General features: G+C 39.9%; 1 protein-coding gene across 1 annotated transcript; it reads left to right on the forward strand.

Moving 5' to 3' along the window:
• Positions 1–220: 220 nt before the first annotated feature.
• On the forward strand, positions 221–17740 carry c5orf24.S (chromosome 5 open reading frame 24 S homeolog). Its single transcript, XM_018254964.2, has 4 exons — positions 221–455; positions 15327–15440; positions 15775–15953; positions 16737–17740. Exons 3-4 carry the CDS (start codon positions 15921–15923, stop codon positions 17298–17300), a joined length of 597 nt encoding a protein of 198 aa, XP_018110453.1. The 5' UTR covers positions 221–455; positions 15327–15440; positions 15775–15920; the 3' UTR covers positions 17301–17740.
• Positions 17741–17779: the final 39 nt, after the last annotated feature.

Raw genomic sequence — 17779 nt, forward strand, 5'->3', positions numbered from 1 at the left:
AAGCCCATACTCAGTTGGTGGAACGAATTACGAATTTTGTTTTCGTGTGGTAAAACATACGCGAGGGAAAGCTCATGGGCATTTCTATAGGCAAATTAAGAAACGTATTCTATTGCAACCAGCCTTGTTCAAGTGCTTATTTTACTTGTTTCGTGTTCTCAATGGTGTAAGTAATGTGCAGTAACGCACGCCTCGGCAAGCACAATACAGCCAAGCCTCCCCATCACCAACAAGAACACAGCTACCCCGCCCACTCTCATTTCCGGGTTCTTAGCTTTCGCAAAATGGCCGCCGCGCGGAATCGATGAGCCTTCCGAGCTTTTTTGACATCTCTCCCTCCCCCTCTTTTCCTACATCCTCCATTTTCCCTTCCTTCTCCTCCTCCTGCCTGGAGAGCCGAAAGATCTGCCCCAACAAAACCAATTGCCGGGGAAGCTTGGCAGCAGGAGAGCCAGGTGAAGCCATTTACTTCTTGGTGTCATTCCTTCTTTCCCATGGCGACTCTGTCATGTTGATGTTAGCTGCACAATGGAAAAGGACCGTATGGCAGAGTCCCTGCATGTCATAGTCTATATAATGAATGAGCTGGCGCATGTCCTTGTATGTACTGTGTGTGTATTGCTTTCATTATTGTACGTGTCTTATTTCCTGCCTTTTTACGCATTGCTGTTTATGTGTATTTAAGTTTGAGATGCAGTGTGACAGCTGCTCTGTTTATGAAGGTGTGACATTACAGGTAACACTTGTCTTGTATATGGATTTACCACAGGATGCTCTCAGTGGGGCTCATTGGCTACCACAGCTTTGCAGAGCGGCTCATCGGAACCAAGAAAACTACATGGCTGCATAGCAGCTTTGTGTGTATAATATATATAACACGTCTGTCCCAAGCCATTAAAATCCGGTGGTGAAATATAAAATAGTATATGCCTTTTACCCTTTGCCTTTAGCAAATAAATATCAGCATGCCATGCGTCGCTGACAATATTTCGGGCATGGGGCATCAGCGGTAGCCTTGTCTGCTGTAATACATTTACGAGGGTTGTGGAGTAATCTGTCTATTTGTCCAGATTGCTATGGTTTCTGATTAGCATTGGTTGCCTGGCTAAATTCATTACAGCAAAAAGATGAGGCATTGTGCTGTAACATTTAAAGTTACAGTACACCCCTGTTTTCAACATTGGTTTAAATTGGTTGTTCACATTTTCAGTTAACTTTTAGTATGTTATAGAATGGTCAATTTTGTGCTACTTTTTAACTGGTCTTTATTATTTTTTTATAGTTTTTTTTTTTAATTATTTGCCTTTTTAGTACTCTTTTCATCTTTCAAAAGGAGGTCGCTGAACCCATCTAAAAAATATGCTCTTTAAGGCTACACATTTTTTGTTATTGTTACTTTATATTACTCCTCTTTCTATTCAGGTCCTCTCCTATTCCAATTTCTTATTCAAATCAATGCATGATTGCTATGGTAATGTGGACCCCCTTTAAACCAGACTGCTAAAATTGCAAACTGGAAAGCTGCCGAATAAAAAGCTAAATACGGTAACCTAAAAACCACAATTAAAAAAAATTAAACCCAATTGCAAATTGTCTCAAATATCACTCTACATATCTGATCCCCAACCAGTGGTTGTGAGGAACGTTACTCCCCAACTCTTTGGATGTTGCTCCCAGTGGCCTCAAAACTTGGAAGCAAGTTTTGGTTGCATAAAAACAAAGTGTACTGCCAAACTGAGCCTCCTGTAGGCTGCCAGTTCACAGTGGCAACCAAATAGCCAATTACAGCCCTTATTTGGCACCTCAGGGACTTTTTTCATGCTTATGTTGCTCCCCAACTTTTTTTTACATTTGAATGTGGCTCATGGATAAAAAAAAACGGTTGGGGACCATTAACGGAATGGGCTTGTGCTGAACATAGTTTCTTACTATTCTCTTGGGTTTTTGTTATAACTTGCTATAAACCGGGCATAATATGATTCTAAATTCCTGATCCTAAAGAGCAAAGTCAAACTACAGTCCAGTCCACAGTCCACTGAGAAGCTTCTGTATAATGAGCTGTTCTTTGGCTAAAAAGATAGGCAGTACCTGGGGGAAGGGAGGGGGTTATTTATACAGTAGACTGCTGTTTGGTTTGACTTTGCTCTTTGGGATCAGGAAGTAAACTGTGCATTTAGGTTAACAACGCTGCATGTGTCAGTTTTAAAAAAAATGTCAATACAGACCTATATATGCACAGAAACCACACAAAGCCTATGTGTGCAGTTTTCAGCCTGGCATTTATCTTTCCCCAGAAGGGAGGAGTATATAATTCATATCCACCACAATGCAGCTGCCACAGGAATGTGCAATTACATAATTATGTCAAAAACTGTGGTAGTATATAGTGGATAATGTACCCCCTACTGTAATTTATAAAGATATTCTAAGTCACCAAGAAGTTATGTGACCATATAAAAGAACGAGGCTGCAGGCTTTTTTACAGGTCACATAACTTTGAGGTGACTTCTGTTATCTTTATAAATTTAAGTAGGGGGTACATTATCCACTATAATCTACAGTTTTTTTTGTGTGCAATTTCTCACTTCCTGGCTTTCATGTATGTTCTTCGAAATGCTACACTGTGTTGTATTTACTTTTGTGTTTGCTAAACCTGTGTTTGTTCCTCCTGTGTGCGTTGACCTTGTTTCTTGAATTTCCCTGTAGTCCCTCATTTGTACCTGTATTTGTATTGCATCAGTTTTGTTCAGCTTCTTGTAATTTTGCCTGCCATGAGTGACGACATCCATAAGAAGTTAGACCGTGACAAGAGAAGACACAGAGCATGGGAGGTGGAGCAGAACAAGAGAGGGAGATTTTCAGCAGGACTTGCCATGGTGGGAGGGGGAGCGAGACCAGAGTGAGATTCTGCGAGACCGGAGAGGCATCATGGGAGGGAGGAGCGAAACCAGACACGAAGGGGCTGATAGCTGACAGGCAGAGGGAGAGAAGCGCCCCATATTCCTGTGCCTGAAAGTCAGATGGGAGGGGAGACGAGTGGAGGGAAAGCAGCAGGCAGGGAGCTGTAGAGCAGGTGCTGTCTCTGTCTTATAAACGGCGCATACTGGCGTAGAAACGCGCCGTTTATATAGTGAATAAAGTACCCCCTCTTGTAAATTATAAAGATATTATAAGTTACGTGATGTTGAAATAAACACTTTTGCAACTATGAAGAAACCGGTGTGCTGGTCCATTTGACCAGCATTTGGCCAAGCAACCGGGAAGTAGAAGTCGGGGAGAGGGTGCGGGTACTTTCCATATTAATATATATATATATATATATATATATATATATATATATATATATATATATATATATATATATATATATATATATTGAACTAAACACATTATCCCAGCACTCTTATACAACTTTAAGGAACAATTGGATTAGAGGGAACTTGTCTGTATTTGGTAAAAAGAGACACTTTAAGTTACATGGTTTGTACAAAGTATGCATAAGCTGATGCGCTCTGCCAAGGCAGTGTCCATGCATCAGTCCTACCTAAGTGAAAAGTGTTGTATAATAAGAGTGCTGGGATAATTTTTTTAGTTCAGTATATGATAAAAGCCACACACCCATGCACCAGATGATTTTAATTGCAACACATGGATGAGGAGTCTCCTGTTATCAAAATTCACAGCATTAATAAGACCTGCAAGTGCGACTCTTCCTCTACATTTATATATATATATATTATGCATAGTGGAATAAATTATCACTAAAAAGAGATGTTGGAGTGCTGATCTTCTTAATTATACATACATACATACTGTACATAATGATTCTGCCACTTTTCCCCTTTTTTTCCTCTCCTCATTAGCATGGTCTGTAGCAGATGTGTTGTACAATATGCAGAGGTGGTGTGTATGTTTTCCTGAGGAACCATGTGTTCTGCAAGGAATTTTATGCCCTTTTGATCTCTACCAAATATGGTATCTGTTTCTGCTTTTCTTGGGTAATTTTTTCCTTGTTTCCCCTGCCTAGAGTCTTGCAGATTTATGGTAGAATGTGAAACAGGCGAAGTAATACAGTAATAAAGGAATCAAAACGGGCCAAAATGAATTCCTAAAGGGAAATGGGAATGATAAAAAGAGCTTTAATAGTCTCTGAAATTAGGTTTGGAAAAACTAGTAGAAGGAAATCAATGCAATTGAAAAACAGTAATGCCCTGTAAACTGAATTTTTCTGTCTAGCACCAGTATATCATTAGAACAAATGATCAGAGCCCTGAGTTCTTGGGTTTATATTCTGCACATGTATTAAAAAAAAAAAAAAAAAAAAGATTTTCCCTTTTGTAATAAAGATACAATATGAGATTCTCTGTACGCAGTTGTGATATTCAGAAATGTCAGTGCTTCAGTGTGCATGAGGCCTTAGCGATTGAAAGAAGACAGATATTTCAATGAAAACAAAACTACCTAATGAACAGTTATACATTATATCATAATTATATAAAGAGTGTCATTAGTTTGTGCTTTTCAAATTCACTGCTTTATTGATCTGTTTTGGCCTTGCCTCCCTTTCAATCAATTGATGGTGATTTGCACATTTCATATCCTTTGATTCCATGTCAGGAAAATGCTATTTGGCATACAAAAATCTAGTTCTCTGTAGATTCTGATTTCCTGACAACCAAATAGCAGACGTATAGTGCAGACATGTAGTGCAGTGCTACATGAAGATAAAAAATAGTGAAAATCCAACCCCTGACTATTATATGGGGCACAAATGATGCTTCTTTACAACAAATACCATTTAATATACAATAAAGAGGGTACAAAGAAATTTTAGTATTTTAAACTAAAATATTACATTCTTATCCGTCAGAGAATTCAATGGCATTTTTGGTGCAATAAATAAATGTGCATAAATTAGTTAAAATGTAGGTTTCAGCCATTAAAAGTTAATTAACCAGTGCAGATTTCACGTGAAAGGGATGGCAGCAACAAGAACAAATTTCTGCTTTTTTCCACAAATCTTGAATAATTTGTGGTTTTCTAAATTTCTTAAAAGCTCTAAAAATTCAAGATTTATTAAGTGTAAAACCCATGAAAACCTCTAATGCAAGTAAAAGTTGCTACGGTGCCATAGAAGTCTGACTTTTAGAGCTTTCTGTATGTCCAAAAGGTTGAGGTTTTAGAGGTATTTGTATTTTTTAGCAGATCTTTTTTGTTTGTTTGTACTTTGTATATTCGGATCTTTTAATAAATTGAATGACAGTCATGGTATTAGAAATTGTGAGGTTAGTTGTTGTTTCAGAAACCTCTAAAACCACTAAAATTCGACCTTTAATAATTAGATCTCCACATGTTTTTTGCACTCAACCCTTTAAACAAAACAGGGGTTGTTGGTCCATATATTGCAGTATATTTAAGCTGGCCAACTATGTCAGAGTTGCTAACTATGCTTTTATAGATGTACAATATAGATCATATACACTGAAAAATGTATATGTACTTCAAAATCCAGATGCATCAGACTCCTTATAAAAATAGATCATATTGTTGTATAATTATTAGATTACCAATGCACAGATAATGACCCTGCATAGTGGACTCCTATTAACAATTCAGACAAAACAAAGGGTGAAGTGAGGGCAATTATATACTGCTAATTTAATTATTTACTTAGCAAGGACTAAAAATGGAGTCCATTCCATTTTCCTGTTTGTCCTTTTTAGCTTAAGAAATTTTAAAATAATAAAAAAAAGTATGTCCAGCACAAGCCCTATTAATTGAGCTCATGTTAAACAAGAGGGTACACTGTAGTGATGTGCAGGTTGAGAAAAACTTGACCTGCATCCTACCCTAACCCGGTGCGCTCACCTCTTTTTATATGCCTGCCCCTCTGTGACATCACAAAAGCAGTGGGGAGGGGCCTGTGTGAGTACATAAAAAGGCGTACGCAGAGGCGGAAGTGGGACAGAAGAAGGCTGCGGGTGGAGAGAATGGAGGCTGAAGTTCAGCCCGAACCCGCCTGAGGACCTACTGAAGAAGTCCCCCGGGCTTCGGGCCGGCCCACACATCATTAGTACACTGCCCCTTTAGGTGAACTGTTTTATTTTTGACTAATTACAGTCACTTGTTTTGAAACTATTGCTAAGATTCTTCATTTTATATAGTGATTAAAATGGATGTTGTTATTTCCAAAAAGATATGGTTTTCTGGGGGTCGCTTTACAGTTTGGGGGTCTTACGGCACATAACGCACAGTTGGGCTGAGTAGCTGAGTTGGCCAGTGTGAAAATTCATATGCATCCTTTTCATTTGGGTTTGTACATACCACATACTTTGGTAAATCTATGCATATTGGCCATCAAACTATTCAGTAGACCTCTGACATCCATATTTAGGGTGATTTTTCTTTGTACGTAAAACATTGTGTGAGATAAATGCGGCAAACTGCAACGTTTTTAGGTGGTTTTCAGAAATGTTGTAAAAACCTACATTTAGAAAAGCTTTGCAGTTTGTTAGTTTGGTATAGAAAGACGTCTTTATCTTTGTTGGGTTCACCAGAATGTGTACTTTCCAAAATTATATGGTTTTGGGGGTAGGTCTTTGCTGTTAGGGTCTTGTGGCACATAATACAAAGTAGGGGGTTTCGTTCAGAGAAGGCGAATCGACAGCGGAGAAAATTCATATGCACTATTTTTATTTAGCGTCCGCACATGCCAGCTGCCTTGTTATATCTATGTATATTGGGCATCAAACTGTTCAGTAGACCCTTGGCATCAATATTTAGGGTGTTTTCCAATTTTATGTAAAAAATTGGGTGAGATAAATGTTGCCAATTGCACTATTTTTAGGCGATCTTCAGAAATGTAAAAACTGCTGCCTTTATCTCCAAATTTAGGAAAGGTTTGCAGCTTGGACATTTGAGATTCGGGGGAATGTGTACTTTCCGAAAATATATGGTTTTCTGGGGTGAACATACTTTTTTCTACCTTTGCCTCCCCCCCCCAAAAATGATGTGTTGTGTGGGTGCGATGTGTAAATGTGTTGAATTTGCAGTACCTGAAATGACAGACCATATGGGGTGGTCTTCATTTTGGGGCCCCTATATGCCACGTGCTTAGGTAAATCTTTACATTAGGCATAAAACTGTTCAGAGGACCCAGGCTTTCATGTTTGGGGTGAATTGTCTTGATGGCTAAAAGTATGTGGGAAATCCATACATACGATATTAGACATTTAGAAGCCTATATCTTTTTACAGATGTGGAATTACACAAAAAATCAGGGAAAGGGTTAAAAAATAAAGGCATAAAAGTTTTAATGCAGTTCCCAGCCTATATATTGTATTCTGGGAGTCTGCCGTGACATAAATATTTCATGGTTTCAACTCCCAGTCAGTGCAGCTAATGTAGTGTCAAGGAGAAAATACATGCCAGGTTTGCAGCCATCAGCTGAATAACAGTTTTATCTGAGCAAAAGAAAAATATAAATAATAAATTGACGATAGGATGGAGAGGTGGCTGCTGTTACTCTACTATGCCATAAGGAGGGCCAGAAGTTAGAACCTCAGGCTGTAGGATTAGCATACTTAAACAGAGCACAAATAGTAGCAGTATTAACCCTGAATTATCAGGAACCTGCTGATGTAGATTCTACACTTCTGGCACTCGAAAAATGTTCAGTAATCTAAGGAATTATCGCTAGTGGTGCTCAAATTTTACCTGACAGCCCAGGTTGGTGCTCCTGTTCACTAAAAACTGCACAGGCCCAGGGTATTTCCATAGAAGCAAACTGTCTGGTTCAGCTTCTTTTGTCTTCTCTTTATTGTGGTCTGGGCAGGCACATTCTTAGAATGCTCAGTGAGGGTTTAGTCAGGCAAATATTTCTGATTTTCTGGAATGTAAAATATGAAAATATTTTACTTAGATTATACCAAGGTTATTGATGCAGTACCATGTAAAGTTTGCTATCTATATATATATAGGTTTGGTAACCCCTCTTAATTCTTTGGAGTTTTGTTTATCATTGGCTGAGCTTTCAAAGTAGCAACTTCCTTTTAATATATAACATGCCTTATAGAAACTAGCATTTCCTAGTCACCCTGCATTGGTGAATGCTGCCATGGAAGGTGACCAGGAAACGGAAATTACTTGAGTATAAACAATTTCCTGTTTTCAGCAGTGACATAAAGTTTATTGGATTAACAGAAAATATGCAATATGCATCATAACAAAATTAGACGGGTGCATCAATTTGGGCACCCCAACAGAGATATTACATCAATACTTAGTTGAGCATCCTTTTTCAAATGTAACAGCCTCTAGACGTCTCCAATAGCCTTTGATGGGTGTCTTGATGGCGGTATTTTTGATCATTCATACATACAAAAGCTCTCCAGTTCATTTAAATTTGATGGCTGCCGAGCATGGACAGCCTGCTTCAAATCATCCCATCGATTTTTGTTGATATTCAAGTCGGGGTACTGTGACGACCATTCCAGAATATTGTACTTCTCCCTCTGCATAAATGCCTTTGTAGATTTTGAAGTGTGTTTAGGGTCATTGTCTTGATAGAATATCCAACCCCTGCATAACTTCAACTTTGGGACTGATGCTTGAACATTATCCTGAAGAATTTTGTTGATATTGGGGTGAATTCATCCGACCCTCGACTTTAACAAGGGCCCCAGTCCCTGAACTAGCCACACAGCCCCACAGCATGATGGAAGCTCCACCAAATTTGACAGTAGGTAGCAAGTGTTTTTCTTGGAATGCAGTGTTCTTCTTCCGCCATGCAAAGTGCTTTTTATTATGACTAAATAACAAATTTTTGTCCCATCAGTTCAAAGCACTTTGTTCCAAAATGACTGTGGCTTGTCTTAATATGCTTTTGCTTAGAACAAGCGACTATGTTTGTGGCGTGCAGAAAGGGCTTCTTTCTCATAACCCTGCCATAAAGATGTTCTTTGTGCAAACTGCACTGAATTTTAGAACGATGTACAGATACACCATCTGCAGCAAGATGTTCTTGTAGGTCTTTGGAGGTGATCATTGGGTTGTCTGTAACCATTCTCACAATCCTCCACATATGCCGCTCCTGTATTTTTCTTGTCCTGCCAGACTTGGGTTTTACAGCAACTGTGCCTGTGGCCTTCCATTTCCTGATTATATTCCTTACAGTTGAAACTGACAGTTTAAACATCTGAGAGGTAGTCTTTCCCTAAACCATGATACTGAACAATGTTTGTTTTCAGATCTTTTGAGAGTTGCTTTTAGGATCCCATGCTGTCACTCTTCAGAGGAGAGTCAAACAGAAGCACAACTTGCAAATGGCCATCTTAAATACCTTTTCTCATGGATAGACACACCTATCTATGAAGTTCAAGGCTTAACGAGTTAATCCAACCAATTTGGTGTTGCCAGTAATCCGTATTGAGCAGTTACATGCATTCAAATTAGCAAAATTACAAGGATACCCAAATTTTCAGTTATGCTGGTGTATGTCGTTGAGTGAAAATGAGCAGGAACCGGCAACTTCAGCACCTCCTTTGTTATGGTCGATTTATGTTGGCTGATTCTATCATGAATCGGTTGTATGGTGTCACTTATATAGGCAAGACCACACAGGCATTTTAACATGTAAAGTGACCCTGTATATCAAATTTTCTGCCTTGAGTGTGGATGTGTAAACACATTTGTGCGTATCACGCTCGAACATTGATTACATCTCCCGCATGGGTACATGCCAACCTTCAGCGGTGCTAACACTCTCTGAGGACTACTTCGTGTAGTTCTCAAGTCAGCCTGCACTAATCTGTCCCTTAAGTTACGGAGACGTTTGTACGATAAAAGTGGAGGTTCATGGAACTCTGGAACATGAGGATATGCCCTCCATAGGAGAGGCGAGTGTTTATGGATAATATGAAGTATCTTGCATACATTTGGGTGATAAGTGTGCACAAATAGTATGCGAACCTTTCTCTGTGTTCCCTGTACTTTCTCTTGTATAATTGCAACCCGATCCATGTCATTCACTCATGTCACTTCCTGATCAAGGATTCTAAGGGGATACCCTCTCTGTGCAAATTTAGATGTCATACCTTCTAGGTGAGTGGTTAATCTCTCTTCTTCTGTAACTATCCTTTTTCCTCGTAAGAACTGCAACCTGGGGAGAGAGGAAACATTATTGAGATCTGTGGGTTTAACAAAGAGATCAGTATGTAACATGTTTCCCTTACGGTATACTCATGTTTCCAAAAAAGTGACTGACTCGTCACTATAAGTCACCGTAAATGTAATCGTAGGTGTACAATTATCCAGGTGTTCCTTAAACTCCATTAGGGATCCAACGTCACCCCTCCAGATTACCAACAAATCATCTATGTAGCGGCACCATTTGACGCAATGTTTTCCAAACAAGACATGTGTATAGACATATATTTCCTCAAAATTGTTCATGAATATGTTGGCATAAGTGGGGGCGACATTGAATCCCATCGCGGTCCCATGTAGCTGTAGAAAATGTCCTGGAATAAGAAGTCATTTTTCCTTAACACCAACTCTTAAGAGCTCCATAAAGAGGCTAACTTGTAAGTCATTATATTGTGAGCCCTCTAGCACGATCTGTATTGCCTCCATGCCCAAGTCATGGAGTATTGAAGTGTACAAACTACTCACATCCAGGGCTGCTAGTAACACCATTTCCTGACCCAAATCCAAATTAAGCATGGAACTTAAAAAATGGGACATGTCCATAATGTATGAATTACCCAATGGTACAAAAGGGGCCAAGACTTTATTTTTGCTCTGATAGCAATTAGATTTAGTTATTTAGAGTTAACACCATGTACCATTGGGAAATTCGTACATTGTCATTGAGAGTGTCGTACATTGCCTAATTGGAATAGGGTTGACATGGGGTGCTGCAGGGTTCTGTATTGGGCCCAATTGTATTCCATTTGTTCATTAAAGGAACAGTAACACCAAAAAATTAAAGTATAAAAAAAAAAATAATACAAAAAAAAATAATGAAAAGATCATGTACTGTTGTCCTGTACTGGTAAAAATGATCTGTTTCATTCATAAACACTTTAAAGGGGACATATAGCATACATTTTCACAATGCTTTAAACCATTTCAAATAATGTAAAATAGAAGAGAGTGTTTTTATTTCAATACCTTTTGCATCAAAAAACGCGTGTATTAGCTTGAAAACTGTTCTCAGCCCTCCCCCTTTGAAACTTCCTGTCTCAGACTCTTCAGTATCTGAACTGCAGCCGACGGCTCTTTCTGTATAAGCTATAGAGCAACAGCCAATGAGGGAGGAGTGGGCGTGTCTGTGATGTCTCTCTCAGTCCTTCCCTGCAGACTTCTGTTAACCCTTACTGCTGGTTTTCCCTTCCCTGCTCCTTTCTCTCCCTCTCTGTCCTATTTATGTAACCCCTTCTCTGCCCTGTTTGTTCTCCTCCCCCTCCCTTCACTGCTTGTTCCTTTCTCTTGCCCTGCAATAATTGTGGAAAAGAAAGAAAAGCAAATTTCTGTATAAATAACACATAATCTGCTGCTAAATGTATTTTATTCTTTTCTGGGGGCAATGAGCAGTATGAGCAGTTAGTGTAAGTACCATAGTCATTTTCTACCCAGTATTATGTTGTATACAACCAGCAATCAACGTCTTTTTGGGGTTTCCTTTGTAACTCCCTGCATCTGTTGTTATATGTTATACAATTCCATCAGCTGCATTTATTCCCTTGCAACTCCCTGCACCTCATTATAAATTGTTCCATAACAGCTGCATTTCTCCTTGCAACTCCCTGCACCTGATCATAAATTATCCCAGAACAGCTGCATTTATTCCCTTGCAACTCCCTGCACCTCCCTATAAATTGTTCCATAACAGCTGTATTTCCTCTTGCAACTCCCTGCACCTCCCTATAAATTGTTCCATAACAGCTGCATTTCCCCTTGCAACTCCCTGCACCTGATCAAAAATGATCCCAGAACAGCTGCGATTATTCCCTTGCAACTCCCTGCACCTCCCTATAAATTGTTCCATAACAGCTGTATTTCCTCTTGCAACTCCCTGCACCTCCCTATAAATTGTTCCATAACAGCTGCATTTCCCCTTGCAACTCCCTACACCTGATCAAAAATGATCCCAGAACAGCTGCGATTATTCCCTTGCAACTCCCTGCACCTTCCTATAAATTGTTCCATAACAGCTGTATTTCCTATTGCAACTCCCTGCATTTCCCCTTGCAACTCCCTGCATCTGATAAAAAATTATCACAGAGCAGCTGTATTTATTCCCTTGCAACTCCCTGCACCTCCCTATAAATTGTTCCATAACAGCTGCACTTCCCCTTGCAACTCCCTGCACCTCCCTATAAATTGTTCCATAACATCTGCATTTCCCCTTGCAACTCCCTGCACCTCCCTATAAATTGTTCCATAACAGCTGCACACTTCCCCTTGCAACTCCCTGCACCTCCCTATAAATTGATACACAACAGCTGCATTTCCCCTTGCAACTCCCTGCACCTGATCATAAATTGTTACACAACAGCTGCATTTCCCTTGCAACTCCCTGCACCTGATCATAAACTGTTCCACAACAGCTGTATTTCCTCTTATAACTCCCTGCACCTGATCATAAACTGCTCCACAAGAGCTGCATTTTACCTTGCAACTCCCTGCACCCGATCATAAATTGTTCCAGAATAGCTGCATTTCCCCTTGCAACTCCCTGCACCTGATCATAAATTGTTCCAGAATAGCTGCATTTCCCCTTGCAACTCCCTGCACCTGATCATAAATTGTTCCAGAATAGCTGCATTTCCCCTTGCAACTCCCTGCACCTGGTCATAAATTGTTCCAGGATAGCTGCATTTCCCCTTGCAACTCCCTGCACCTGGTCATAAATTGTTCCAGAATAGCTGCATTTCCCCTTGCAACTCCCTGCACCTGGTCATAAACTGTTCCACAACAGCTGCATTCTCCTTGCAACTCCCTGCACCTGGTCATAAATTGTTCCAAAACAGCTGCATTTAACCTTGCAACTCCCTGCACCTGGTCATAAATTGTTCCTAAACAGCTGCATTTTACCTTGCAACTCCCTGCACCTGGTCATAAATTGTTCCTAAACAGCTGCATTTTACCTTGCAACTCCCTGCACCTGATCATAAATTGTTCCAGAATAGCTGCATTTCCCCTTGCAACTCCCTGCACCTGATCATAAATTGTTCCAGAATAGCTGCATTTCCCCTTGCAACTCCCTGCACCTGGTCATAAATTGTTCCAGAATAGCTGCATTTCCCCTTGCAACTCCCTGCACCTGGTCATAAATTGTTCCAGAACAGCTGCATTTACTCCCTTGCAACTCCCTGCACCTGATCATATATGAATATGAAGGAAAACAAAGCTACAGCTGCTGTTCTGCAATATTATAACAGTGAATACTAATGGACACTGTTTGTATAAGTTTTATAATGTAATAGAGGCAGGGAGTTGCACAGTGTATAACAATATATTATGGACTATAGATTATGTCCAGGGACATGTGTGACTGATGCCTATTTGCTGTGGAACACAGGACAATACTGTTGTACTTTAAATAAAAGAAACTATTATATTACTATTACAGTTTGTATTAACCTTCACATATATTGATTAATGTTGAGCATTTCAGGGATGCTGTTATAAGTGAATGATCAGGCAGCAGCATAAAACAGTTATGTGCAGGCTGGACACACAGGACAGAGGGTGGGAGGGGAGGGGTTTGGCTGCTAAAGCTCAGGAGTTCAGCCTGTCAGTCAGTGCTGTGGCACAGGTTAAATAGTGATAACAAAGAACACCATTATGTTCTACAGAGCTTATATGCTATCTGCTGTGTATCCTGAGCCTTTTCTCCTTTGAATGGCTGTCCCCATAGCTACACAGCAGCTTATATATAACAGCATATATATATATATATATATATATATATATAATCTACAGACCAGCTAATTCCCTATGGGACAGACTGTAAATTATATCCTTATAAACGGCGCGTTCTTGCATCAGAACGTGCCGTTTATATCTTAAAGACACAGCAATTGTTACTGCCGTTCTCTCCCTGAAGCTTCTCCTCCAGCCTCGCATCTCACTTCCCCCCTCCCACTTCCTTACTTCAAACGTTGCACCTCCTACTTCACTCCGGCTGTCTAACCTTCCCTCTCACTGCCTCCCAGGTATTGCGCCCTCTGCGATGCTCCCTCAGAGTCTTTCACTTCTGCTCCCCCCTCCATTTCCTGTCACGCAGCACGCTCCGTCTGTGTCTCTCTCCCTCTTCCGTTCCCCCCCTCCTTAATCTCCGGTTACACTGGCAGAGTCTCTCTCCCTCATTCAACCCCCTACTTCATCTGCGGTCTCACCTCTCGATCTCTCTTCCACTCCCCCCTCTGTCTCCCGTCACGCTCCCTCTGTCCCTCCCACTTCCCTTCACTCTGATTTTGTTCCACGGTCACTCTTCATCTGTAAATCTCCAGTCAACTATGTGTCTTGCTCACTCTGTCCTGCCGGCCCAAGTCCCTCTGCCTCTCCTACTCCCACATTCACCAGCAATCTCCTGTTTGTATTGCTCACATTGCTGCTTTAACCCTTTTTTCTTCTGTGCCTGTGCACTTTCCACCCTCTGTATCTCTTTTCCCTTTACTCCACTGCAATAGCCTGCAGAAATATGGCATATATGGTCAGCATGCCTCAGTCACTCATATCAAAGGAGGACAAAAAGGCAGCTACAACAACTAGGTACAGAGGGACTGTGTAAACCATAGGGGAATGGAAATAAACTGGTGTGCATAGATTATGTGTAGATTATAATGAATAATGCACCCACTACCGAAATTTATAAAGATATTTGTAGTCACCTCGGAGTTACGTGACCTGTATAAAAGCACTCGGCCTGTGGCCTCGTGCTTTTATATGGTCACGTAACTCCTCTGTGACTTGTAATATCTTTATAAATTACGGTATTATCCAATATATATATATATATATATATATATATATATATATATATATATATACAATAATAGTGTTTCTGAAGCAAACACAGCAGTTTTACCAGTGCAGGGCAACACTGCATTATATTTTTATTACATTAAAACACTTTAATTTTTTGATGCTACTGTTCCTTTTATGACTTTGGGGAGGGCTTTTGAAAAAGTGGGAAACCATTTTAAAAGAGGTGAATTCCCCCTGTTGTTGAAATGAACCTTATGCATAAATGCATTCATAGTTTCTCAAATGAACTTAAACAATCAATTCTTATTCTAAAATTCTGGTTACTATAGGTTCTATACCCTCAGGGTTGTGGATAAGAATATATGTCATCTGGAATTGAGCATGTAAAATTCTAAACTCTGGTGAACCTGAAGACCATACTTCAGCAGCGACACTCATAAAAGGTAAGTTGAGTTTTCCAGATTTGGTCCATGGGCCCCCTTCTTTGGTGTCTCTAAAACAGCTTGGGCCATAGGGGCCCCATGAGGTCCCAGGGCCTGGGTTTGATAGGCCTAACCAGAAGGAGCAAGTCATTAAACAGAAGGCTTACCGGAAGATGGGTAAAAAGTGCCTTCATTTTCTTGTGCAAGAAATAAAAGATTCAAACTAAAAAAACACCTATCCATCATTTGCATATGGGTATATACTGCCCCTTTAATGTTGTTCATCTATATGCTATCTGAGCTATCCCACAAATTTACTTAAGAAGAAATTAATTACATTTCTTTTTCATTTCAGGTCCATAACCTTAAAAACTTTACCAAATAGGAGACAGATGTATTTTATAAGGTCAAATCCAGACAGCAGTTCACTGGAGGACCAAGCTGCAGAGAGGAACAGCATTACAGTTTTTTACTAAATTTAAAATTTGATCTTCCTTCAAAATGTTCAGACATCAGGATCTGTCTGGAATGCATGTACGTTTGCGGAATATTCTCTTTTTCTTTCATTTATTTTGAAAGCTTAAGAAAATGTTATCACTTGAGCGTGGCAAATGTAGGCCACGCTTAAGTCTTTATAATGGCTTACCTGATGCCCCTGGCTGGTGCTTCTGTTTGCTGAAAGCTGCACTGTACTAGGCTTTTTCTGTAGGAGCACTATTGAGAGATTTTCTTCTTGTGCTTCTCCATTGTTGTCTGCCCCCAGGCAAGCGCATGCACAGTATAATGATAAAAGTGTCTGTTTGCTTTTGGCCTTTTGCCCATGCCCACCTGGTGGAAGAACAAAGAAACAGATTGTTCCTTGGTGCGCCTACAAAAAATAATATGGCCTGCAGCAATTTTCAGCAAACAGGAGAACAGACCCAAGTGCAAGAAAGTAGAAATATAGTTTGCATGTAAAAAATTATCAGGTAACATTGTATTCACTGGGGGGTGCCAAACATTTAGCATCCCCAGTAAATTGCACTTTCTTCCTCCTTTAAAGTGTTTCTGACCGCTTATTGGAATGTATAAAAATAATTAATGTAACTATACTTTTATGATTTCTAATTGTTAGTTTATACATTTAATTTTGCTGTTTATGCACACTGCTGCTACTTGTTGCTGACTAGAAATAGGTTTCACTCATTCCAGGAGCAGTAGATCTATTATAAAAATGAAACATATTTATAACTGGCTGTTAGTTTTCTCAAGCACTGACTTCTGATAGATTTAGCGGAGCCATAATGTACTGTAACCTGTGCACTTTTGTTTTTATAGAAAATGATGCGTCCAGTTTCAACCAGTAATGTGGCTTTCTGTGCGAGTGGCAAGTCCTCCTGCCTCAACCAAGACCCCATTAGAGGCGCCAATCAGTTTGGCTTATATACCACACAACAGAACAAGTACAGCCATACTGTTACCCACAAAAATATCTCCTGCCAAACCCATGAAACTATAAATGAAACACACTTGCAAACCTCAACCAGCAGGGACCTAGACACAAAAAGTGATTTAAAGAAAAAGAAGAACCTAGGGAGATCTGGCAAGCGGGGTAGGCCATCTGGGACCACCAAGTCAGCAGGGTACAGAACCAGTACTGGCAGACCTCTGGGGACCACCAAAGCTGCTGGGTTTAAGACAAGTCCGGGTAGACCGTTGGGCACAACAAAAGCAGCAGGATACAAAGTCAGCTCGGGGCGACCTCCAGGTAGCATAAAAGCTTTATCACGGCTTGCAAATCTAGGTTACCCTAGTAACAATTCAACATTTCCTTACCCTACAGCACTTAGCAGAGGACTACATTCTGCTTTGGAACCTATCCTGAAACATCCTATTGAGTAGAAATCACAAGTTTTGTGAATAACCTTATACATATATGGAGCTACCAGACCTTTCAAATGCCACATTTGTCTATATATTTTTAGTTCAATTCAGTCCCAGCTGCAGACCTAAAAGGTTTGCATACCGAGCAGGTTTTGAATATGCCACCAGGCCTTTGTGTAATCCTGCATTTATGCGCTGGATGAATTGTATTCTTGTATTTATTTTTCATGTGTGCCTGTTTTACATTTGCATGTAGTCATAATGCAGGACCCTTATGTTAGTTGCCCGGGTAAAACATATGTTAAAGGAAATGTCAAAAAACATTCCTTTACAAGGTTGATGGGAAGTGAATATAAAAAAAAAGTTAGAAGAAAAATGTTAACTTAAAGGAGAACTAAGCTCTGAAAATTAATATGGTTAAAAACACCATATTTTATATTCTGAACTTATTGCACCAGCCTAAAGTTTTAGCTTCTCAATAGCAGCAATGATCCAGG

This window comes from Xenopus laevis, chromosome 3S (genome assembly GCF_017654675.1).
Source record: "Xenopus laevis strain J_2021 chromosome 3S, Xenopus_laevis_v10.1, whole genome shotgun sequence".
In the NCBI taxonomy this organism is placed as follows: domain Eukaryota; kingdom Metazoa; phylum Chordata; class Amphibia; order Anura; family Pipidae; genus Xenopus; species Xenopus laevis.